General features: G+C 41.6%; 1 protein-coding gene across 2 annotated transcripts in view; it reads right to left on the bottom strand.

The window, feature by feature from the left end:
• MSRA (methionine sulfoxide reductase A) overlaps positions 1–27,061 on the bottom strand; it is a 296,741-nt gene that overhangs the window by 156,313 nt on the left and 113,367 nt on the right. For both annotated transcript variants that reach the window (XM_061625813.1, XM_061625814.1), the window contains exons 2-3: positions 25,109–25,177; positions 11,802–11,921 (exon numbers count right to left, since the gene is read on the bottom strand). In XM_061625813.1, coding sequence (XP_061481797.1) covers positions 11,802–11,921; positions 25,109–25,177 — 189 coding nt within the window. The remainder of the gene's footprint in view (positions 1–11,801; positions 11,922–25,108; positions 25,178–27,061) is intronic.

Genomic DNA, 27,061 nt, shown 5'->3' on the forward strand with positions numbered 1-27,061 from the left:
GACCAACAGGTAGACAGGATAGTGGGGGATGGGGGCAGTGAAAGCTGCTTTCCTCCTTCCCTTTCCAAAAGGGAAACAGCCAGTCTCTGCTTGCTAATGTGAAAACTGACCTGCCTCAGTCACAGAGGAGGAAAAGGAGGAAGCGGTAAAGCTGCTTTCCTTTCAAAATATTGGCATTTTCTTTCACTGATTGATATTCCGTTTCAAAATATCAATATTAATACTGATATTTTCAGGACAAAAAACAGATGGATAGAGGACAAAGAACGACCTCAAATCGATAAAGTCTGTTCGGTTGAAGGAATGCTTTCAAAGTGGCACTAGTCAAGGGATCCCATCCTAGTCATAACACAACTGTTCCTCTTTAAGACGCAATGAGCTCTGCTGCTTTTGCCACAACAGATCAACACAGCTATCTCTCTGGAAGTTAACATGAAAAAAAGAAAACTGTCTTACCCAAAACATGTGAGCTCAAAGAAGAGCTAGGATAAATAGTAAATAGTACAATAATAGCAAGTTATTTACAGGACGCTGTTCAAAAGCAATGAAAATGGCAACATATCAATACTCATGTGATTGTAGTCTTCCTAAAATAGCAGACACATAATTATTAGATCATAAATCAGTCCACACACCAAATGAATGCATTTTCACCATGGGTCTTCCTCAGTAGTTTGTACATGACAATTATGGAGCACACTTGGGAATCCCCAACCCCAGGCACTGTCCGCCTGTGCTAAAGAAGCTTTGATGTAGATTTTCCCCAGTGATGTTCTGTGGAACTTTTCAAAAGGTTTCCTCCATGTGCCTGTCCTGCTTACCAGGTAGTCTTGGGCTATCGCCTTGAGTCCCCACCTCACCTCACCCAGCTCCCTATCTTCATGCCAAAGCCTCACTGCAGTTTTCTTCAACCAATTCACCAGGTGCCACTTTGGGGTGGCGGGAATGGTCAGGGAAACACAGCACAGGGACATATCACGCGTTTGTATGGTTAGACATGACGAAGGAAGACATGAAATGGAAATGGAAATGGACTGCCTTCAAGTCGATCCCGACTTATGGCAACCCCATGAATAGGGTTTTCATGGTCAGTGGTATTCAGAGGGGGTTTACCATTGCCTTCCTCTGAGGCTGAGAGGCAGTGACTGGCCCAAGGCCACCCAGTGAGCTTCATGGCTGTGTGGGGATTCAAACCCTGGTCTCCCGGGTCGTAGTCCACCACCTTAACCAGTATACCACACTGGCTCTCAGGGAGACATAGGGCTGCTGTTTTTAGCACCAGCTACATGTTTCTTGTAAAGTCTAGTTCTGGCAACAGGTGTTAAGATGTAGACTTCAAGGAAGTTTACTCACTGCAAACTTTCATTATTGTTATTATTTTGTTAGATTTACAGTCCAGCCTTACTCCCAAGGAACTCACAGTAGCATTTTATCCTCAAAGTTCCTCTGAGGTAGATTAGAATAAGAGGCTGTGCTTTGCCCAAAGCTATTCAGTATGCTTCAGAGCTGAGGAGCATCAGAAGATGGGTACCCCACATCTGAATCAACATCTAGTCAGTGCATCACTCTGGATCAGACTGATGTTCTTTAGAGGGGCTCAGCGAAGTTTACCCGTCATGGCCTAATGGATCTACCCTCAAGACCAAATGAGCTCCTCAAGAGACAAGCACAGAAAGCTCCTTGATGTCTGGAGATTTCACACATAGAATTTATCCTTCTCAGTTTTGCTTGGGAAACTAATGTAGCTTTATTAGCAACATTTTCACAAAGACAGAGCATTATTTTCTCACTGAAAGACAAAACAGGCTATGTAGCCCCCTCGTTTTAAAAGTGCTCAGAATCATTACCCTAATGTGAAAGAGAATGCACACAGAATATGGAGGCTTTTGCTCCTTGGGAACAGCAGTGTATACATGGTGAATATAATATTGCACACAGTAATTACAGAAATATCACAATTTCAAGGAAATAGGATGTGTCCTGCAAAAGTCATCATTATCCTCACTGCAGCTCCTTAGTGTTGGGTCATTAACAGAACTAGAGTTTTGATTTGGAAGGGAAACAAGAATATTAATTTTTATCAAAACAAAATACAGTTCTTATGTGCCTTCAAGTCGATTACGACTTATGGCGACCCGATGAAACAGCGACCTCCAAGAGCATCTGTTATAAACCACCCTGTTCAGATCTTGTAAGTTCAGGTCTGTGGTTTCCCTTATAGAATCAATCCATCTCTTCTTTGGCCTTCCTCTTTTTCTACTCCCTTCTGTTTTCCCCTGCATTATTGTCTTTTCTAGTGAATCATGTCTTCTCATTATGTGTTCCAAGTATGATAACCTCAGTTCCATCATTTTAGCTTCTAGTGATAGTTCTGGTTTAATTTGTTCTAACACCCAATTATTTGTCTTTTTTGCAGTCCATGGTATCTGCAAAGCTCTCCTCCACCACCACATTTCAGATGAGTTGATTTTTCTCTTATCTGCCTTTTTTCACTGTCCAACTTTCACATCCATACGTACAGATGGGGAATACCATGGTCTGAATGATCCTGACTTTAGTGTTCAGTGATACGTCTTTGCATTTGAGGACCTTTTCTAGTTCTCTCACAGCTGCCATCCCCAGTCTTAGCCTTCTTCTAATTTCTTGACTATTGTCTCAATTTTGGTTGATGACTGTGCCGAGGTATTGATAATTCCTGACAAATTCAATGTTCTCGTTGTCAACTTTAAAGTTACATAAATCTTCTGTTGTCATTACTTTAGTCTTTTTGACGTTCAGCTATAGTCCTGCTTTTGTGCTTTCCTCTTTCACTGTCATCAGCACTCATTTCAAATCATTACTGGTTTCATTACTAGCAGTATGGTATCGTCTGCATATCTTAAATTATTGATATTTCTCCCTCCAATTTTCACACCTCCTTCATCTTGGTCCAATCCTGCTTGTGAAAGCAGTGTTTTATTATTTCAATTTGTGATGCACAAATACCCAAATAAATTAAAAGAAAACAAAAATAAGTTACCTACTCTGGTCTAGCACCTGTACAGAGCTGTTAGTATGGCAACTATTTATTAACACTGAAGGAGGAAACAATGCCAGTCAATCTTTCCCAAGCGGAAGGCCTCCAAACCAGAACTCTCATCAACTCCACCCACTACGGCTGTGCTGGGTAGGGCTGATGGGAGTTGTAGTCCAAAACATCTGGAGGCATCTGCATGGGGAAGATTGATACTGACTGCCATTTCTTAGAGGCCACCTAATGCTGATAGGGAAGTTTAAGTCTAGCATGCCTCCAGAGTACACACATAAATCGCAGCTTTCTATGTCTAAGCAGAAATTGTGGGAGGTAACAGCAGAACTCAGCACTGTTCCCCCTTGAAAAACAACAATGCAATCTTCATGGCCTCAGTCACACCAGTCTCCCTGCCTGTTTTCACCACAATCATTAGTTTTTTGAAACTTCAGGTTTTAGCAAATTGAAGGGCAGATATGCAAATACACTTAATGTCTACCATTTACTCAGCATCAGAGTTTGTGTACTGGGATCATTTTCCACATCAGTTTGACAACTGAGGAACCTGTAAGTTACAGCAAATTCTGGAGCATGTTCTGGGGGGCACAGTAACTTGATGTGGTACTTGTGAAGGCTTTTGTGCCAATTTTTGTCCCTATGAGGACTGTTCCCAAGAACAGATCCATCCCTCCTCCATGGCTTCACATTGCAGGGGAAAGCTGTCTCTCAAGGAAGCTCATCTCTGCTCTTACTAATCTTCTCATCAAGAAACCCTGGAGTTCCTCAGGAAAAGAGTTTTAAACTTCTTTTGTCCAATAAATTTCCTTATTTACTACAATAAAATAATGGGGAATGGTAATGCCTAGAGGTTCTTTCCAATGCCAACACCTAAGCTTCCCTCTAATCATACAAAGCACTTTTGACAGCTTTGACCTGTTCACCCTTCAGCCCAGGTGAGGGAGGCTAAGCAGGGAATGTGAGAGAAAGGTACAGCCGAAAAGGGAGACGAATTTGGAATAATCAGGGCTCCACAGAATCTGTAAATCAGTCAATTAAATCCTTACACCCTTTTCTTATAAGAGAGGCTGTAAAGAGTATGGACAAAACCCCAACAGGAATCCATTCTCTCAACAATGGCCTGAACAATAAAAGGAAATGTTCTGAACCACACTCATTACTGTCTGAAGACTTTAATCTTGTGATCTTCTTCAGAGTCTGTTCTCAAAACCCTTCAGGTATCCTTAGAAGCTATAGAAAATGAGGATAATGTTTGTACTTTAATTATGCAACTAAAGCATCGTGGAAAGCTAGACATCTGGAAAAATGTAATAACGTCTCAGTTATATTGCTAGGACAGTAATGTCTTTTTCTCCAAGTTATTGTTGTTATTATGTGCCTTCAAGTCGACTGGGACTTATGGCGACCCTATCAATCAGTGACCTCCAAGAGCATCTGTCATGAACCACCCTATTCAGATCTTGTAAGTTCAGGTCTGTGGCTTCCTTTATGGAATCAATCCATCTCTTGTCTGGCCTTCCTCTTTTTCTACTCCCTTCTGTTTTTCCCAGCATTATTGTCTTTTCTAGTGAATCATGTCTTCTCATTATGTGTTCAAAGTAGTTGAACCTCAGTTTCATCATTTTAGCTTCTAGTGATAATTCTGGTTTAATTTGTTCTAACACCCAATTATTTGTCTTTTTTGTGGTCCGTGGTATGCGCAAAGCTCTCCTCCACCACATTTCAAATGCGTTGATTTTTCTCTTATCTGCTTTTTTCACTGTCCAACTTTCACATCCATACATAGAGATCGGGAATACCATGGTCTGAATGATCCTGACTTTGGTGTTCAGTGATACATTTTTGCATTTGAGGATCTTTTCTAGTTCTCTCACAGCTGCCCTCCCCAGTCCTAGCCTTTTTCTGATTTCTTGACTATTGTCTCCATTTGGGTTAATGACTGTGCCAAGGAATTGATAATCCTTGACAAGTTCAATGTCCTTGTTGTCAACTTTAAAGTTACATAAATCTTCTGTTGTCACTACTTTAGTCTTATTCATGTTCAGCTGTAGTCCTGCTTTTGTGCTTTCCTCTTTAACTTTCATCAGCATTCATTTCAAATCGTTATTGGTTTCTGCTAATAATATGGTATTGTCTGCATATCTTAAATTATTGGTATTTCTCCCTCCAATTTCCACGACTCCTTCATCTTGGTCCAATCCCGCTTTCCATATGATATGTTCTGCATATAGATTAAACAAATAGGGTGATAAAATACACCCCTGTCTCACACCCTTTCCGATGGAAAACCAATTGGTTTCTCCATATTCTGTCCTTACAGTAGCCTCTTGTCCAGAGTATAGGTTGCCCATCAGGACAATCAGATGCAGTGGCACCCCCATTTCTTTTCAAGCATTCCATAGTTTTTCATTTCATTTCATTTTTAACTTGTATACTGCCTTTCCACATCACTGCACTCAAAGCAGCTTACAACCATAGAAATGACAAAAATATACAGTAATCATACTATCATCCTATAATGCTACAAAATATAAAGTAATACAAAATAAGCTTAAACTACAAATGTTACAAAAAATACATGATATTACATATATAAGTGTAGCACCAATACAGATTACTATTAAATAGACCCCATGATAGTTGAATATCCTAAGTGCGGGGGGAACCTCCTATGTACAGGATGGATGGAACTGGAAGGGAGAGAGGAGGAAAATGTGCTGATTTTGTTTTAGCCTGCTAAGAAAGAGGTAATTAACATGGGAAGTGTAATGGACCTCCTTTAGAAAGAAGGGGCTCAGGTGTCTCTTTTTGTGCCACCCATGTGTGCAAGCACATTTTTCACATGGCAATATGTAAAACAATAGTTGGGCCAAAGCTTTCTATACAAGCAACTGCCTGGAGCCAATTTCATAACTTCAGGTATAACACCCAAGTTACAGCCGTCCCAGGTAATATTAGGAAGCAACTGTCACTCTAGATAGGTCTGCCCAGAATAAAATGTCTATCTTTCACTGTTAGATTGTGGGTGATGGGGCCAGCCTGGCATGTATAGCCAAGGCCTAGATGGATGAGCTGGGTGGCTCTATATTAGCCCAGCTGTGTCTGTTTGGCTACTTGATGCAACCCCATTCCAGGTCAATGAGGCAGGGAGAGGGGGGCTGCAATCATTCAAGTTCCATCTCCCTCACTAGAAGACCAATCTGCATTGTGTCTAAGTTTAGGGGAATCCTTATGCTACTGTGCCTGAGAGACAGAACAGGATGTTGTTATGGCCCACTACACAACACTGTAACTTCCCTGTTTGAACAAGTGGAGGAAGTCTCAGATATGGTGCTGAAGAACCCCTTCATGGCAGTGTTGAGGAACTTCAACATCCTTGCCAAATGGGCCAGCTTGAGACCTCATGGCCTCCATGACAACCAAGGAGCTGTCTCAATACAACATTTGCCTGACACACGTGGCTAGTCATACTCTCAACCTATTCTTTGCCACAGAGAGGATTGGAAATATTCCATTGGTTGGGGGATTTGTTGCGACAGACAGGTCACTTACTGGTGAGATTTGGGCACAACGTAGCTACTCCACTCTGCACAGATGGGGGACCAACTGAAATGGTCCACTCATGGGGACATATGGAATCTTATGGTTTCCTGAATGCTCTGGGGAATTGTCCAGCTGACATGGCTGGTACTCTTGTCGAGGTTCTCATTACATTATAGAATGGTGAGATGCATAGAGCCATTGATACGATTGCTCTTTGGTGCTTTTCCTGTTACTGTGAAAAGTGTAGTGGAATTCTAGTGACCTGCATGCAACTAAGTGGAAGGGTCAACGGCTAGATCACAGTTGATGTAAATTTCAGCATGAACCTGACTGACACAAATGAGAGCACAAGTGGCATTGACAGAGATGAAGAAAGCATATTCCTCCACAACCATTGCATCTGGAAGTAGCCATCTGGTAGAGGTTTTCCAAGTGGCAAACAGGCTTTTGTCATTTGGCCAAGACAGCATTGCTCTGACACCCTCAGCAGTCTGCTGTGACAAATTTTCAAGACATTTTACGGAGAAAAACCACTCAGATTCCGACGAAGTGGGACACCACAGTTAGAGGAAGCCCAATGGAAGCATCCAGAGCTCTGTTTATTCCATCTGTACTGGAACAGTTTCAATCATTGCAGCTGAGGATGTGGACAAGCTGCTTGAAGAAGTGCAGCTGACCCCTTGCCGCCTTGAACCATCCCCACCTTGGCTTCTTGGAGCTAGATGTAGAGGATTGACCTGAATGATTAATGCTTCCCTGGAAAAGGGAGAGGTAGCATCTGTCTTGCAGGAGGTGGTGGTGTGTCCCTTACTTAAGACCCAGAAGTGTTCAATAGCTATTGCCCAGTGGCAAATATCCCCCTTTGGGACAAGGTGCTTGAGAGGGTGGCAGCAGCCTAGACATGTTGAAGGAAACTGATTATCTGGATCCATTTCAGTCCAGCTTCAGGCCCGGTCATAGCACAGAAACCATCTTGGTCACCCTAGTTGATGGCATTTATAAGGGGAGGGATGGGGGAGTGCTCTTTGACCTTTTGGCGGTTTTCAACACCATTGACGACACTATCTTTCTGGAGTAGCTCAGAGAATTGGGGGTTTGGGGCATGGTTCTTTGGTGGACAGAGGAAAGTTTTACTCCCTCACTCATAACACTTAAGCTCATGGACAACTAATGAAGCTAAGTGTTGAAAGATTCAAGACAGAAAAAAGTACTTCTGCACACAGTGCGTAGTTAGTTAAGCTGTGGAATTCAATCCCACAGGAGGCAGTGACAGCCACCAACCTGGACAGAGGATTAGACAATCCATGGAGGATAAGACAATGGCTGCTCCCTCCACAGTCGGAGGCAGCATGCTTCTGAATACCAAGTTGCTGGAAACCACAGGAGGGGAGAGTGCTTTTGCGCTCAGGTCCTGCTTGCACCATATTTTTATTATTATTATTTATTACATTTTTAAAATTTATTTATTTATTTATTATTTGATTTATATCCCGCCCTTCCTCGCAGCAGGAGCCCAAAGCGGCAAACAGAAACGCTAAGAACACTTTAAAACATCATTTTAAAAAAGCCAAAGCTCTCTGGGCGGTTTACAACAATTACAACAATTTTACATATATACCTCTTTACCCTGGCCTTTGACAGAAGGTCTTTTGTTTAATCTATACTGTTCTGTTCTTGTTTGGAACTGTTTTACTTATTTTTATATATTATATTGTTGTAACCTGCCCTAGAAGCTTATGCGAGTAAGTTTTTTTTATAAATAAATTTCTACCTGTTCTGAGGTGAGACCCACTGACCAGCTGGAGCTATTAAAGTTTCATTATTTATTCATTTTTAAAGACTTGAATAGTGATATCGAATAGTGATATAGGAGGTGGCATGGAATGAAAATAATGTCATGGTTAAGAAGCATTCCCCAGTTAACACAAAACTCTAGAAAGGGGATATCACCCCCAAAAAAGCTAATTGTGTGACCAGCATAATTTGTCACACAATGCTGTATGAAGGATGCACACATTTAAATTACTATTAATTTTCAAAGATCACTCACACATATGAAAAGATAAACCGACAGCTGTTAGGAAAAAGCATTAGAGGGTGACTAGATTAAACACAGGGCAACCAAATGACTTTTGGGGTAATATAACTAGAAGATAAATAACGTTTAAAGCACATGTTCCCCCATATAATTACTTTTTTAAAAGCTACACTAAATTCCAGAAAATTACATGGTTACATATCCAAGTTTGAATCAGAAATATAATATAAAAACATTCTGATTTCAAGTAGTGTGTGGGGAGGGGGGAGGGGAGGTAATTGCAGTGAAGCAGCTGATGAACCACCAAGCATCCCCCCTCCATCAGATTTCAGTTCCACTTGAGATGTGCAGATTTCAAATAGCTTATGAATACATTGATAAACAAAGAATTGTTCTGAACATCTGTAAGCAAACTATGAAGAGATATTTCGTACTGAATGAACATCATGAGTTTCATATAATGGTTGCCAAAAAATGTGTATTCGTGTATTGAGTAAAAGGCACTGGAAATAGCCCAAAACACTTATCCATTGCAAATGTCTTTTTCAGATTTGCATCTGTAGGACAATTTGCTGTGATGTAAAAATAATTCCCTATCAGAGTACTTATCAGCTTCAGAAATCTCACCAGGCCAATTGTGCCTTCAGTTGAATGCAACATGGCATCCATCTTGCCACCAGCAAAGATGCTATGCATTAACCGTTCCTAAAATCATAGTGTATAACTCATGTTTCTTCCCAGTTTCCACTAATAGTGCACTAAACTCAAAATAAGCTATTTAATCTGTGAAAGGCTTCAAGTGTCTTGTGGATATAATTTAGGACACAGAGGATCTTGTTTTGAGGCACAGTTTGTGTGAGATAAAGACACTTTTGTAGCCTGTGATAATAAAACGCCTCATTTCTTTTAGTCAAGGCAAGATCTGGACCAGCCACAGGAACTCTGGTGCTCCATTGTATCACAGCTGTAATAGCACAGAGGCTGGGACACAACTTTTAGGTCCTTTTCGGCCAGGAACAATTCAAATTGCACCAAGCCTCCTATGCCTTATTGGAAAGGCTCCTAGTGCACAATCCTTGATTGCATACTGCTTCGTTTAGGAACATACAAGGTCAGCTTATACTGAGTCAGACCATTAGCTCATCTAACAGCTCAATCCAATTTATGGGTAGCTGGCAGGAGGGGGGGCAGCAGAGGAGGAGTCAGTGGGAAGCTCCACGACATCCACTTGCTGCTTGGAGCCACCGGCCCAGCTGAATGGAGGCTCCTTTGGAAGCTGCGTGTGAGAGCTGGACGGGAAGAGCTGGCTCCCACAAGTATGCCTACCAGGGAGTAACCACTCCCCGTAGACCATCATTATCATTACTTTACTTTACTCCACCAGCCTTTTTGGCAGTGGAATTCTCATGTGGAGAGGAACTCGAGGGAGCGCTCCAAGGAGGAGTCAGATCTTGCATAAGTTCCCTCCCCCGTGGTTCCTCCCTCACCACACCCCTGGAGCACCCCGGATTTGGGGCTACTGTCAGCTTCCGCCAGCTCTCCATCCACTGGGCTGGCAGTCCCTTGGCAGACCCTCAGCGGTGCTGGCACGGTCCTGGCGGCGCCGCAGCTCAGCCGGGATGGGGGGCTTCTGCTGGTGGAGCCGGGGGTCTGCCTCAAACAATTCCCCCCAGCTCAGCGCAAAACCAACGCAGTCCTAACTCAGCATTATCTGACTGGGAACGGTTCACCAGGGTTTCCGAAATGAGCCTTTCCCCAGCTGTTCCTGGAGATGCCAGGGGCTGAACCTAGGAATTCTGGTATGCGCGGCAGACGCTCTACTACTGGGCTATGGCCCTTCCCCATTTTGCAGTCCTAAAAACACTACTGCCATAAAGTGACTTTTTGGGTTGTCTGGGCAGTTATTTATTTATTTATTTATTTATTGTACTTATATACCGCCCCATAGCAGAAGCTCTCTGGGCGGTTTACAGTAACTAAAAACATCAAAACAAATATACAAATTTAAAAACACATATTTTAAAAACAATTTAAAACACAATTTAAACATTTAAAACAATTTAAAACACACGCTAAAATGCTAAAATGCCTGGGAGAAGAGGAAAGTCTTGACCTGGCACTGAAAAGATAACAGTGTTGGCGCCAGGCACACCTCGTCAGGGAGATCATTCCATAATTTGGGGGCCACCACTGAGAAGACCCTCTCCCTTGTTGCCAGCCTCCCAGCTTCCCTCAGAGTAGGCACCCGGAGGAAGGCCTTAGATGTTGAGCGTAGTGTACGGGTGGGTTCGTATCGGGAAAGGCGTTCCATCAGGTATTGTGGTTCCAAGCCATGTAAGGCTTTATAGGTCAAAACCAGCACCTTGAATTGCGCTCAGAAAGATACAGGCAGCCAATGCAAGCGGGCCAGAATCGGTTTTATATGTTTGGACCGTCTGGTCCCTGTTGGGCTGACTCAGTCAAAGTCCAGGCACCCACAAGAAGTCACTGGTGCTGTAGCACCTTAAGACATTGGTCTTCTACTAGCAGGCCAGGACCTACAAATGCATCATAGCCTGACATAAGGTGGGCTTGTACTTTGCTTTCTTTTATCAAAAAAGGAAAATTTCCTAACTTTGACAGATTGCATGCAATCCCCAATGAAAAATGGGGGGGGGGGAGGCATGTTGCTGAGCACATTTCCACAGTTTCCGCAATCCCACATTGTTAACAGAAGCAGAGAAGGAGGCAAAACAAATAAATCTGGGCAAATTTGCATAACTGTCACAATGTATATGAGTTGTGGAATTCTCCCTTTTCTTGGCATAGAATTTGGGTTACCTTAATGGAGTTTTCATTTTATTCATTTTATTTTAGCTTTCAGTGCAGAACACACACGCAGACCAGCCATAGCCCAGTATCAGAACACCTCCTTTGCATACTGATTGTCTGGCATGCATCTCCAGCTAAATCAATCTCTCATGGCAAAACTGTCAAAGGATTCTGCCTAAATCCTTGCAGGCCAGAGCAGAAAGTTCTGCGCTAGATAGACTGATAGTCTGGTCAGTATAAGGCAGCTTTGGGATGATAATATGCCAGTAACCTCACTTCTATAAATTATTCTTAACCACCTGTTTGTTTGGGGGTGGGGTATTTTTTAAAATCATAATGCTTCAATAGAAGGTTTATGGTCCATGCAAGAATCAATCCTACCTGAACAGACCTCTTCATAGGTGGGATTCGGGGTGTGTCCTCCTGCATAACCCACCTGAGTTGAGTAGACTCCTTTCTGCCTCCAAAATTTCCTCTCTGCCCCCCAGAAACAGCCCATCCCTGGAACAGAAAACATTATTGTTATAAAGCATTTACATGTTCAAGGTGTCATATGATGCAACTAAAAATAAAATACACAAACTATTTTTAAACCACCACAACAAAAACAAAAACAACAGCAGCACTAAAAACCACAATCCCAACACAATCCTGTTTTTGTATTGGAATTTTTAAAAAGAGGTTTCAGTTGTTTTGTCACTTGGGAGACACAAGACAGCTACAGACTCTAAAAATGCATTTTATTTATTTATTTATTATTTGATTTATATCCCGCCCTTCCTCCCAGCAGGAGCCATGGGCAGCAAACAGAAACGCTAAAAACACTTTAAAACATCATAAAAAGACCTTAAAATACATTAAAACAAAACGTTAAAAACATTTTAAAAGAAAAGCTTTAGAAACATCTTTTTCTTTAAAAAAAGAGTTAAAAACATATTAATAAAGAAAACATATTAAAAGCAATTCTAAAACATCTTTTAGAACCAAATCTTTTGGTTTCTAAAACATCTTTTAACAGGTAAATATAGTGAATGCCACGTGCAATATGGGGAAAATGGGGATTTAATGTGAATGACAATCCCCATGAATGTTGTTATTAAAACAATGTTCCTAATGTAATGCATTTTGGTATGTTATTTTCACTAATAGATTCATTTCTACGCAAACTTTACCCTAGTACATTAATTCTTGTTTTACACGTTACTCAGCTAGAGAACTCCCTTGCAAACTTTGGAAAAATGCACATTTTGAAGGACGGCTATGCTTTGGTTCATGTGTCGTTTTGGAAAGCAAATTAGATAGGTCTGCCTTCAAATGCGGACTGAATCGAATTTCTCCTCCATCCCAAGTAACAGCACTGCAACTTTAAACTAACTAAACAGGAAACTACATCCTATGCCTCCTAATGGTTAGTTGCTATGGATGAGGTCGTACTCCCTCTGATAAAGCAGATTTGTTGCAAATGTGTGAATCCTAGTGAATTCAGTTTTCTTTATAAACACATGCTTTTAAAAACTTCTTCACTTGAGCTGGCCCATTTTCCCAAAAATTGCTTTCAAAATTCACAACCTTTAGTGAGAATCCTCATCCATGTAAAAGCCTTAGGGTTGGTTAAATGGCAATTGTACATATTTTTTACAGCATAATTTTCTTTTAGCTGATTAGCAAACTGTCAAAACACAATAATTTGTATTAATGGCAAACATTCATTTAATGTTCTGCTTCCTGGCATCTGCAATATTTAAAGGTGGCAGAGCAATAATTAACTAAATTAGAGATCATACAGAAATTCGGGGGGGGAGGGAGGGAGAACCTTTTCAGGCTAGTCAATTTATGCATGCAAATAATATTCAAAGTGCACATAAAAATGAAGCATTTAGTCACTGACATGGCCAGTAAGCCATTAAGTCAGAGCCTCAACTCAGCAAAATTCCACTAACTTCAACAGAGTTCCACCAGTTCAAAGTGTTGCAGTTACAAGTTAGCTAATATCTGCATATAAGCAGGGCATAGTCTAAAAATGCTCCCAACACGTAACACATGAAATAGGAAAAACAACAATAGTACAATAAGAGCCATCTTGAATCCATTTATCCTGTGGTCCTTTGCCTTGTCAGCCATTAACGTAAAAAAATGCTAACTTAATTAGGGAAAAGGCTGAATATGGAAGCAGGAAAAGTGTCTTTCTTGTTTCCTTCCTAAAAGTCAGACGTTCTACATTTCTAGTAAATAGTCTTCATGTCTTCTATGGTATTATCTAGTTCATAGCTCATGGTTGTATTCAACTAAGTCCTACTCAGAGAAGACCCGCTGAAATTAATGAACGTACGTTTATTTATATTTATTTATTGCATTTGTATACCCCCCATAGCTGAAGCTCTCTGGGCGGTTTACAACAATTAAAAACATTAAAAACAAATATACAAATTTAAAAACACTTTTTTAAAAAGCAATTTAAAACCACATGCTAAAATGCCTGGGAGAAGAGGAAAGTCTTGACCTGGCGCCAAAAAGATAACAGTGTTGGCGCCAGGCGCACCTCGTCACAAACATAATTCCATAGTTAGTTGTGTCTATTAAGTTCAATGGGTCTACTTTGAGTAGGCCTAGCATTGAATACCACGCTCAGACTTCAGAAAGTGAGAGCTGTTCCTTGTGGATCTATTTGAATAATAGGACAGACATTTGCATATGAAAGCCACCATTTCCCCCTTATTATAAAGATGCCTAGAGGAACCTCATAATTTAACCTACTTTTGGATGATAGCCAGTAGGTGTTAGCATCATGAACCACATTAGAATAAAAACTACGATTAGAACTGGAGAGAATTAGGTTATCCTCAAACCCAAGGTTGTCCCAAGGAATCGGCAAACATCTTGAGAAATTTTAGGTTTGCTTTGCAACAGGGCAAGGAATGACTCCTCTCTGAGACCGTGGAGAGAACTTATCAGTCAACATAGGCAGTAGCCTAGGTAGACCAGTAGTCTGATTCAGTATAAGGTAGCTTCATCCATGGAGTTGCAACATGCTAATCTCAACATGCACAATAGTTCCGGTCCTGCACCTCAAAGGCAATCAAAATGATCAAAGCGTTGGAGTAACTCTCCTGTGAGGAAAGGTTACAACATTTGAGGCTTTTCAGTTTAGAAGAAAAGGTGAGGAAGCAGGGATATGACAGAGGTGCATAAAATTATCCAGTGTGAAGAAAGTGGATACTAGAACCCAGGGTCAACCAATGAAGCTGAATGGTGGGAGGTTCAGGACTGAAAAAGGAAGGCATTCTTCACACGGTGCATGGTTAAACTATGGGATCTGGTCGGCTTTAAAATAGTACTAGTAAATTCATGGAGAAATAAGCCATCGATGACTAGTCTTTATGGCTGTGTGCTACTATCCAGGTTCAGAGACAGTATGCCTCTGAATACCAGTTGAAGGGGATGGCAAGAGGGAGAGTGAATTGTGCTCATGCTGTGCGTGGGGGCTTCCAAAACACATATTCCTGGCCACTGTAGGAGAAGAATGTTTAATTAGAAAGGTCTTGGTCTTATCCAGCAGGGTACTCGCATTCTTAACTTTTCTAAGTTAGTTTAAACCACAGGTCACTAACATGGCACTTCTGATGATGCCCATAAAAGCACTCAGAGAATCATAGAATATTAGAGTTGGAAGGGGCCTACAAGGTCATCAAGTCCAACCCCCTGCTCAATGCAGGAATCTAAATCAAAGCATTCCCGACAGATGGCTGTCCAGGTGGCTCTTATTTATTCATTTATTTATTTATTGTACTTATATACCGCCCCATAGCCGAAGCTCTCTGGGCGGTTTACAATAACTAAAAACATTAAAAACAAATATACAAATTTAAAAACACATCTTTTAAAAACAATTTAAAACACATGCTAAAATGTCTCCAGTGAATGCCTCTAGTATTGGAGAGCCTGCTACCTCTCTAGGTAATTAGTAATTTACTCAGGAAATATTCCCTCAAAAATCCACAATGCATGAGAGATTGCTTCCTCTTCCTGTTCAGTTCTTGTTTATACTGGACTCAGCATCTCCTGCACTGAACACAGCCACTTATTCCCACATATCACTAGATGTCAAGACTGGACATCCACCCTCCCTTCCATTCTGAACAGAGGAGAGATGCAGAGAGCTGTGAGCAAGCATGGTAGTGGCTGCTGTAGGTGTCTTTTTTGCAACTGATTTGGCGGCAGCAGGGGGAGGCATGGAGACATGCCTGTACCATTTTGTGTTCAAGTCTCCTTTTCTGCTCTTTTATATGTGGAAGCCGTCTTGTGTTATGTTGTGGAGCTTGGAAAAGTTACTTTTTTGAACTACAACTCCCATCAGCCCCAGCCAGCATGGCTACTGGACTGGGCTGATGGGAGTTGCAGTTCAAAAAAGTAACTTTTCCAAGCTCTGGTTGTGGCCCCATGGCAGCTATTTTGTGTTATGCCACATCCCAAGACAGCAATTATGAAACTGGCACCCACAGCACTTTATCAAAATTCCAGATGTGCCCACTGACCCAAAAAGACTGGTGCTACTGATTTATACTATGGCTTCCCAATCTCACTGGGTTTCTTTTTTAAACTGTGAGATGCTTTCCACCTTGATGTTTAGGGTTGGATTCTACTGGACATCCCAAGATGCATTCTGTTTTCATTTCTTTTCTTTTTTAAAGTGTTTCACGCCAAGTCCTCTCTAGGAGTGAATCAGAAATACTCTGCTGCCTTCTGCCAATTTCAACATTTCTTTGAAATCTCCATTAAGAACAAAGGCATACCTGCCATCAAACAGATCACAAAGGCATGGCCTCCTCTGAAACTTCAGAAACCAACTTCAAACTAAGTCATTTACTCTGGCTGGCTCCTATCTTTGTTGCTGGTTGAAATGTACTAAAACAAAAAGGCAATATAATGACAATCTAAGAATAATTGTACATCCAGAATATTCTGTATCCAGCAATGTATAAAAAACTGAAGGGAGACTGTGTGGAATTGTATTCTGGGTCTCAAAAACCTTTGCTTCCGGGAAGGGTGACTTAGCCTGTGCCTGCTTTTGAGACGGGCTCCTGCCTCAAAAGAAGCTTATTCAGATATATCAGTCAGATTTTTTTTTTTTTTGACTGATTAAACTTCTCCCGGGTAGGGAGAAACGAAGAGATTAACCTCAAAGCCTATTTTTGTTGGGACGACCAGATCTCATTAATTTGTGGGACGAGGTCCAGCCGACGAAGGTGGGACGGATTTTCAACAACAAGCTCTATCTGATAAAGCGAACGTTCATCTTTTCTTCAAAGAGAGAACGCACTAACAGGCAAGCACCCTTCTTTCTATATTTTTCTTTTACTTGACTTAAATTGTTGCTGTTTAAAAGAGATTTGCCAGATTGATCAGTTTTTGACATCTCACCGGGGAGCCATAACTTCTCTCTGCTATTCACTAATTAATAGCTTATCTCTGTTTTTGTTGCAAAAAGCTGTCCTGGATTTGCACCCTAAAGATATACACGGAAGAGGGATTTCTATTCCTGATTTTTATTCTGAAGAATATTATATTGTCTGGGATTACTTTTTTCCTAGTTCATTTTATTTTGACGAATCTGTTTTCTCACAACGCCATTAATTGTTTCGATCCTGGGAACTGCATTTTGTTTACTTAAGCATGGAGAGATAAGGCTGTCTGTTCTGTTTACGCTGTGATGTCACCAAGTTTGGAGTATTAACCCAATTGTTGCTGAAATAAGAAGTGGTTCTTTTATATTTTTCTTTTAAAATGGCAATTAAGAAAGTGGCTGAGAACCTGGAAGTATCTATGTTTCAGAAAATAATGGATGAAATTGAGATAACGAAACGAACCCTGCGACAGGGTTGTAAGGAGCTGAAAATTGAAATGAGCAAAATGATAGGGGTCCCTGTGAGAGAGGAGACTCTGGAGACTGGAACAAACGTGGAACAGGAAAAAGACCTGCGACAGGGTTGTAAGGAGCCGAAAATTGAATTGAGTAAAATGACACAGGAGCTTAAAGAAATAGGGGTCCCTGTGAGAGAGGAGACCCTGGAGACTGGAATAATTGAATTGAGCAAAATGTCACAGGAGCTTAAAGAAATAGGGGTCCCTGTGAGAGAGGAGACCCTGGAGACTGGAACAAACGTGGAACAGGAAAAAGATTTGAAGCTTATGGATTTTAGAAATAAAATCTATTGTTTGGAATTTAATGTTATCTCTGAAGAAACTAAGGAAGATTCTAGAGAGAAAGTTATCAATGGCATGGATAATCTTCTGGACTGGAATGATGTGATGGATGGAATTAACTGCAGCCATGTGACAATGGAAAAACTTTCAAGAGATGAGCCAGTGCATTTTGAAAAAAAGAACAGAGATATGATCTTACAGCAGTATTTCAGCAACCTATTCAGAATGGTTGGCAAGATAATATCTGGGATAGAGGTAATTCCCATCAGACTCTTATTGTATGACTATGGTTATGACAGCAAGATTATTATGGAATACTGATAATGGAAGATTGGACACTGAAATTACTGGATTTAACAGGACTATCGGAAGATTGGACACTGAAATTACTGGATTTAACAGGACTATCGAAGATGGAAGATGGAAGATGGAACTAATAGGGATAATAGAATAATGGCTATTGAAATTATTGAACCTAACAGATTCTGATGAGACGGATTGTTTGAAATGTTTATTTTGACTATGGTTATGACAATAAGATTATTATAATTAGTAATGAGATGGATTAATTGATATGCTTATTTGGAAAAAAATTGATAGATATATTTCTTAAAGAACTGAAACCTCTCTTTGACTTTTTGTGGAAAGAACAAAGTAATGTTTATGAGATCTGATGATTAAGTAAGATAACTATTGGAGGAAAGTGATTTTATAATATGATTTAAGAGACAGGATTGTTATATATTATAGACTTATAACTGATTTGATATGTGACAAATGGGAAGTCAATATTTTATTCTTTATTTTTTTTTTCTTTTTGTTCAATTATTTTTGATTTTGTTTTTTGTCTTTGAATGTTTAGTTTTGTATGTTGTATGAAAATTTGAATAAAAATTATTAAAAAAAAAAAAAAACCTTTGCTTCCCAAGCTGTTTGGCTGTCGCCTGAAATCAACACAACGTTAGAACACAACATTAGAAACCTCTTCACACAATCAGCAGATGGAGAAGCATTTGTGCTTCATTAGAAGACACCCACTTTGTTACTACCTGCATGAATTGGCCTCATGAAAGCAGATGCTCTTCACATCACCTGTTTGCCATGGCCCAAATTCTGGAGCAACACTTGGAGGATTTGGAAGCCAGGAAGTCTGGCATTTCTGGTCTCCTTAGGATCCAAGAACTGGAGAAAAAAAAAGCCTGCAAGGGATTCTTTGCTAAATACAAGACGGATTCTAAACCAGGGACTGCAGCCCACCCGTCATTGATCCTCTGCCTGGAAATGCATTTCCCATTGCATCCATTAATGCCAGGGTCACCTCCTACCCTCCTCAGAGCCCAGAATTCTGCCTTTGTCCAGCACACCATACCCAAGAGACCAACTACTGGTGTTAGATCACACATCTCAGATTGCTATTATTTATTATATTTATTTATTTGCTTATTTTTTTTAAATTTAGATACCACGTCTTAAGTGCAACATATCCCAAGATGGATATGCATTGCTACCCCTTTAATTTTTATTATTGTTACTACACTATGATTATGATGCTTATATACTTCCCTTTACCTAATTCAGGTTTCAGGGCAGTGTATAATTTAACATTATTTCCCAATAAAACAACAATAATTTTATTTATTTATTTATGATTTGATTTATATCCCGCCCTTCCTCCCAGCAGGAGCCCAGGGCAGCAACAACAATTAAACATTAGGGCCCTTAAACTAAAAGCATCAGTAGAGTAAAATACCAGGGAAAATAAACATATTCAACTAACCTTCCATGGGAAGCTATCAACCTCTCTGCAGTGGATTAATAGACTGTTGACCACTGTGGTAATATCTACAGCCCAGTGAATAGTTTGAAGGCACATGATTACATTCGACAGCTAAAGCTCAGGAGAGCTAGCCCAAAGCAATGCCTGGATGGCAGACCACCTGGGAACCAGATGGAAACTGTAGCCTGTTTCAGGCAGCATCAGGAACACTGTATGTTCTCCAAATACGACAACATCATGAATGCAGAGTCAGAATCCTAGCATCAAAACTGATCATTTACTGTACTTCCTAGAACGTGTATCATACTTGAGTCAATTAACAGATGGACTGAGGTTAGTTTCTCAGATCACGCAACACACTCAAAGGCTCTATTCCAAAGGAGACTGGAGGGTGCATGTCAAAGGGTGCTTTCACACTGCACTTTATTCCGTTATTCTGACAATTTATTTCCTATTAATTTGCACATAAAATTTGAGCTTTCACACGACATAACGGGTAGCTCCGGAATTCTGGTGGAATGTAGCGGAAGTTTAGAGCTAAATTCTGCAATAAATGATACCTCATAAATTCCAATAGCAAGGCCGGGGACATGGAAGATCGCAGGAGTTTTGCACTAGCTGCCGATGCTCAGGCATCCCAGCATACAGTGCGTTCCCGCTGTTACCAACAGCCCTCCCAGCATGCAGTGCATTCCCGCCCTTACCAACAGCCCTCGCCGCGCCTCCCAGCCGATCCCAGCTGCTCCTGAGAGGAGCCTGCGCTGCAGAGCCTGTGCTGCTGCTGCTGCGCTGCCGCGCCTCTCAGCTGATCGCGTTCACAATCGCGCCTCTTTCAACCCCCCCATGCACCAAAAGAACAGGCCTCAAACCAGCTCATCCGGTGTCGCGTGAGGCTGAATGGGGGGGGGGAACTGTGCTCTGTGTGAACGGCTGTTGCGCAAAATGCCGGTATAACAGGAACTGCAGTGTGAAAGGGATTTTTGAAATATGGAACGAAGCGCTAACTTTTTAATCCGGAAAACTAGCGCTATTAGCCCCATGTGTGAAAGCACCCAAAGAGATGCCCTGAAATGCACTGGATGCTGCAGTATTGAGCTCTGCAGTGTCTAAGCTGGCATCAGTTCTCCAGCTTTGCATAAAAAGGCAAGCAAGTGGGGTGCTGGGATATGGCAGACTCAGAACAGACAAGATGAAGTACTTCTTCACACAGCACATAGTTAAATATGGAATTCACTATCACAAGATATAGTCATCAGAGCCGGACTTATCCTAGGCAGCATGAAACAAGATCTTGAGGAGCTGGGACAGCAGTTACTGCCCTTGGCTATTCCTCCAGAGCCTCCCAGCTATTCTCTGTAGCCACATGGTCTTTCCTGGGCTGCTGCCTCAGGTGCAATAGGGAATACAGAATGGGAAGGGGGCGCCATCTTATCCTTTGGCTCAGGGAGCAAAGCATCTTCAGCCAGCTCTGGTGGAGATGGCCACCAACTTAGATGAGTTTAATTAGATGGAGGACGACTGCTGATGGCTACGAGTCACGGTGGCTATATACTGCCTCCAAATCAGAGACAGCATGAATCCGAATCCCAGTCACCAGGAACAACCGGAGGAAGGGGCTATTGCGCTCATGCTTCCAATAGGCATCTGGTTGGCCACTGTGGTAAATAGGATGCTGGGTTAGATAAGAAGAGCCCTGCTGGATCAGTTATATGTTCTCATGGGTTCCAAACAGAAGTCTCCTTAGCCCTGCTTGGAGATGCTGGGGATTGTACCTGGGACCTTCAGCATACAAAGCTGATCAGCATACAAAGCTGGTGGGGATGAATTGATAATGTGGTTAAAGTGTTGGACTAGGACCCTGGAGATCAGAGTTCAAATCCCCACTCGGTCATGAAGCTTACTGGGTGACCTTGTGCCAGTCACTGCCTCTCAGCCTAACCTACCTCACAGGGTTGATATGAGGATAAAATGGAGATGGGAAGAACCAAGTATGGCACCTTGAGCTCCTTGGAGGAAAGGTGGAATGCAAAGCAATGCAATGCAATAAAATAAATGAGGAGGCAATAAAACCCAAACCCACAGGGAGCAAATACCCTAAAGGACAGATCAAAGGCCTCTGAAAGCCCTAGAGACCAGGATGAATTTCATCCAGTGCCTAAAAGATACTAAAAAAGGTAACAGGCACAAGTGCTTAGGGAGGGAAACCCATAATTAGGGCACTGCCACTGAAAAGACTCTCCAGTCACCAACCACCCTAACTTCAGAAGACAACAGCATGCAGAGAAGGGTCTCCAACAGATGTCTTTATTGCTAGGCAGGTTCAAATGCAAGACGGCAGTCCTTTAGATACCCTGAAGTGTCCAGAATAGAAAGAAGAAACACTGTTCAGCTGCTCTGTGGACTGGAACAAAGGACAGGCTCAGCAGCAGGCAAACAATCCCAGCAGTGGCAAAGAGAGAGGGCAAGGAGCCCACAGGCTCTGGGAGTGAAGTGTGTACCCCAGAGCTATGCTAGTAGCACCTTGCCAAATCTTGTCCTGAAATCATAGAGTTGTTGGTGGATTTGTAGAGTTGAAAAGGACTGAGGCCATCTCATCCAACTCAGTACCAAAGGCACGAGCATCCCTTCCACAAACCCCTCAAAAGTCAACATAAGGCATGAATACACAAGCAAATACAGCCTACCTACCAAATACTGTGGGCCACCAGGAGCTTACCAAACCACCTGGCTTTGTTCCCTGCCTCAGAATGCAAACACACGAGTTAGGAAATGATAAGGCACCAAATGCTTGGAAAGAAGAGAGGAGTGCACCAAGGCATCTTTTATTCAGCCCAATAAAGTCTTGGGCTCAATGAAACATACCTCTGTGCATCTGGAGGTCTTTCTGAGCACTTGGCAGGCTATCTTAACCAGCTGGTGAAGTGCATTTAGTTTGGTGGATAATAATTTGAGGAGGCCTGACAGAATCCAGACCACAATGTGACAGAGGTAGAAAGCAGGTGCACCGAGTAAACAAGTCGTTCCAAATGCCTTGAGCAATGAATGCAAGCTGTATGTTGAGAACATAAAAAGATCAGGCCAATGGCCAATCTAGTCCAGCGTCCTGTTCTCACAGTGGCCAAACAGATGCTCATGAGAAGCCTGCAAGCAGGACCTGAGTACACATACTGGGGTTTCCAGCAACTGGTATTCAAAAGCATACTGCCTCCAACCATGGAGGCAGAGCATAGCTATCAAGATTAGTAGCCACTGACAGCCTTAACCTCCATGAATTCATCTAATCCTCTTTTAACGCCATCCAAGTTGGTGGCCATCACTGCTTCTTGCAGGAGTGAATTCCACAGTTTAACTATGTGCTGTGTGAAAAGTACTTTCTTTTTTTCTGTCCTGTTACAGAGGAATGTGGCACATACATAGGCAAGCGCATTCATGCACATATACAGAGATTTAAATGACACACTGTGTCATGCAATCTGATTTAAGAGAAAATTCCTCTCTGCACCCAATTATGGCCAACCAAGTCTTTCCATGGGAAAAATGATTGGGACACACTAACACAACACACTCACCCCTTAGTTATGGAAGTCTCACACCAGAGGAACAGAAATCACAAGATATACAATATATATGTTTACCTAGCTCTGCCTTGAAGCCAAGGAGGTGCTCTGTTCCCACTACTATTACATGAATAATATTTAAGAACTTTACACTTCTAAAAAGAATGTTGTGCTTCTGAAAATAGTGTTCTGCAAATCAAAAGGCCTCTGTTAAAAACCAATTCGCACTGACATCACACTCAGTGTGCATTAAGATGGATAAAGAAGATACAAGCTGAGCAAATGAAAAATAAAGCATAAAATACCAAATGTTGTCAGAATGAAAAATACAACTTATGGTACCTTGGGAAGCAGACCATAAAAGAAGGCATAAACAGGATCTACAAAGTCCAGGAGGCCACCCACACATACACTCAGGGTTTACAGTTGCATTGCCTTTTTCTTCAGAAACAAGTATCAGAGAGAACGCATAAAAAGTTAAATATGTGGCCCTTTGAAATAAGAGAATGTTAATGCAACTTCAATCAAGGACAGTTCCCCTTATTATTGCACAGTGTACTTCAGAAAATGTCCTTGGTAATGTCACAGTAACTGCAAATGTTTTGAAGGTATCTGGAGCCCAATTCCTTTGTTTCTTCATGCCTCACATAACCATTTGCCTAGTGTAAAATGAGTATGTCAGATCAAAAATGGAACATTTTCAATGGAAACCTTTTACTTTTCTTTTGTTCTAGTACAAATAATTATGAGTTTATTAGACTGATAAAGAAATTATTTTGAAGTATGTAGATATATCTGAACATTGGTGGCATATATATTGAAATGTCACCTGAACTCTTTATCCTTTTGTCTCTACCAGTGATTGTCTTTAGCAGTGATTGAAAAGGTCCTCAAATGCAAAGATGTATCACTGAACACCAAAGTCAGGATCATTCAGACCATGGTATTCCCGATCTCTATGTATGGATGTGAAAGTTGGACAGTGAAAAAGGCGGATAAGAGAAAAATCAACTCATTTGAAATGTGGTGTTGGAGGAGAGCTTTGCGCATACCATGGACTGCAAAAAAGACAAATAATTGGGTGTTAGAACAGATCAAACCAGAACTGTCACTAGAAGCTAAAATGATGACACTGAGGCTATCATACTTTGAAAACATAATGAGAAGACCTGATTCACTAGAAAAGACAATAACGCTGCTGGGAAAATCAGAAGGGAGTAGAAAAAGAGGAAGGCCAAACAAGAGACAGATTGATTCCATAAAGGAAGCCACAGACCTAAACTTACAAGATCTGAACAGGGTGGTTCATGACAGATGCTCTTGGAGGTCGCTGATTCATAGGGTCGCCATAAGTCGTAATCAACTTGAAGGCACATAACAACAACAAGCAGTGATTCTCAACAGGATGCTTGGAGGGGATCTGTTTGCTATCAAGTCCCAAAATGTTATATCTTGACCCTGACACTCAAAACCACAAGAGAGGTCTTGCAACTTAGCAATTTATAGGAGGAGAAAATCAATGAAAGTCTATGGCTGTGTTCACATGTCACATTAAAGGTAAAGGTGTCCCCGCACTTATAGTGCGAGTCGTTTCTAACTCTTAGGGTGACGTCTTGCGACGTTAATAGGCAGACCGTATATATGGGGTGGGATTGCCAGTTCCGTCCCCGGCCTTTCTTTACCCCCCAGCGTATGCCGGGTACCCATTTTACCGACCACGGATGGATGGAAGGCTGAGTGGACCTCGACCCCTTTTACCGGAGATTCGACCACAGTTAAACCACTATGCTTTAATGTGAACTAGCAGTGTCCTGGTGCACACTCCTCAAAAGCTCCACTTTGCTCCTCCTTCCCTCTTGGCTGTGTCACACTGGAAGCAACAAGTCACAAACTTTGGCTTGTCATGTCATCTAAACACGAGCTCGCTATTTGTTTCTCCAAACAAACCATGAATAGTACCCAAGGATATAAAGTTTGGTGGATTCATACTCAAAACCTTACTCAGCCCTGAAGCTCACACAGTAGTCTTCAATGAGTCACAGAAGAGTTGTAAAATGTAATAACAACAAGGTGGAAAAATAATTGTAAATAATTTTCCAAAGTGCATATCAAGAGCTGTAGGGATAGTCAATATTAAAAACAGGATAACTTACCAAATATCGCCATGTGCATTCCCTCTGGAAAAGGTTCAACCATACTGTTTCCATTCACATGGTGTTTACCTAAGAGGTAAGGAAATAGCTATCTGTCAAGAATGAAAATGTATCACAGAAACAAGTCCATTAAAACAAGTCTTTACATCTTCAGTACTAGAACTAACATGGGTTAATGCTAAATGCATGTTTAATAGCAGTAATGATAAAGGCAACCATCATTTATGGTTAGCAACAAGGTTTTATATATATTAGTTCTCATCTACACAGTTCTTACTCACAGAAGGTCTTCTAGTTTTTAAGGACCCTACTTCTAACCATCATCTTTTAATAAGCTTTGATTTGGATTCCTGCACTGAGCAGGGGGTTGGACTTGATGGCCTTATAGGCCCCTTCCAACTCAACTATTCTATGATTCTAGAATTATCCAGGGAGTATAGCAATGGGTGATTGAGTCCTAATTAGGGTAAAGTATGAGATTTGTTTTTTCTTGGGTAAAGTATAAGTTTTGTCAACTTAAAAGAGGCAGTGATTTGACCACTCCTGAAAAAGCCATCCTGGATCCACTGGGTTGTGACAACTACCATCCAGCTGAATACCACCTTTCTGGGAAAGGTGATGGAGAGGGTTGTGATGCAACAGCTGCAAGTGCTCTTGGATGTAACTAATTATCTTGGCCCATTCCAATCAGGGTTCAGGCTAGGTTATGGGACTGACTTGGCCTTGATTTCTCTAATTGATGAACTTTTTCAAGAGAAGGAAGGGGGAGTGTGACCCTGTTATTCTTATTTGATCTCTCAGTGGCTTTTGATAATACTGTTGACCATGGTATCTTCCTGAACCAGCTCTGGCACTGTTCTACAGTGGTTCCAGTCCTGTCTCCAGGGCTGGTTTCAGAAAATAGCAATGGGTGATAATCTCTCAGCCCAGGGTTGCCACAGGGTAGCATCCTGTTCCCAATACATCTTCATGAAGCCATTGGGAGTGATCATTAGGCGTTCTGGGGCAAGATGTTATCAATACACTGATGATACCCAGCTCTATTTCTCTATACTGTGAATTGGGAGAGGCCTTGCAAGCCCTGGACTGGTACCTGGACTCGATGGTGAGTTGGATGAGGATTAATAAACTGACTCTGAATCTTGGCAAGACAGAGGCGTTGTGGGTGGGTGGCTCCTGAATCTGGATAATTGGCCAATTACCTACTTTGGATGGGGTCATACTCCTCCTGAAAGAGCAAGTTAATAGTCTGGGGATGCTCCTGGATCCATCTCTGTTCAAATGACCTCAGTGCTAGGAGTGCCTTTTACCAGTTTCATTTGGTATAGCTATAGCTGTTTCTGGACCAGGATAGCCTGGCCGCTGTCATCCATCCGCTGGTAACCTACAGACTGGATTACTACAATGCCGTGTGTGTTGGGGCTGCCCTTGAGACTCACCTGGAAGCTGCAGCTACTGCAAAATGAGACAGCTCAACTGCTCACTGGGGTAGAATACTACCAACACGTTTCCCAACTGCTGAAAGAATTGCACTGGCTACCAGTTAGCTGCTAGGCTGTGTTCTAGGTACTGGTATTGGTGTACAAAGCCCAGTATAGCTTTGAAACAGGGGAGCAATTGCATTTCCTACATACCCAATGATCACTGCATTTTGCAGAAGAGAGCAACCATCCTATCAGGAGGCCTGTTCCGCACATTGTCAGAATTGGGCCTATAGTGTAGCAGCACCTACCCTGTGGAACATCCTCCCATTGTATATCATAAAAATTCCTTCTATACTGTCTTTCCGGCACTTGCTAAAGACATTCCACTTTCAACATGCCTTCCAAAATCTGTATCCCAGTTAATATCTGTCTTGGAACTGAATTGATTTTATGTGTGTGCTGTTGTTTTAAACTCTTTTTATATTTATAATCTTTTTTAAAAAATTAACTATTTTTATATAGGTAACTG

The sequence above is a fragment of the Rhineura floridana genome, chromosome 4, assembly GCF_030035675.1.
Source record: "Rhineura floridana isolate rRhiFlo1 chromosome 4, rRhiFlo1.hap2, whole genome shotgun sequence".
Taxonomy (NCBI): Eukaryota; Metazoa; Chordata; class Lepidosauria; order Squamata; family Rhineuridae; genus Rhineura; species Rhineura floridana.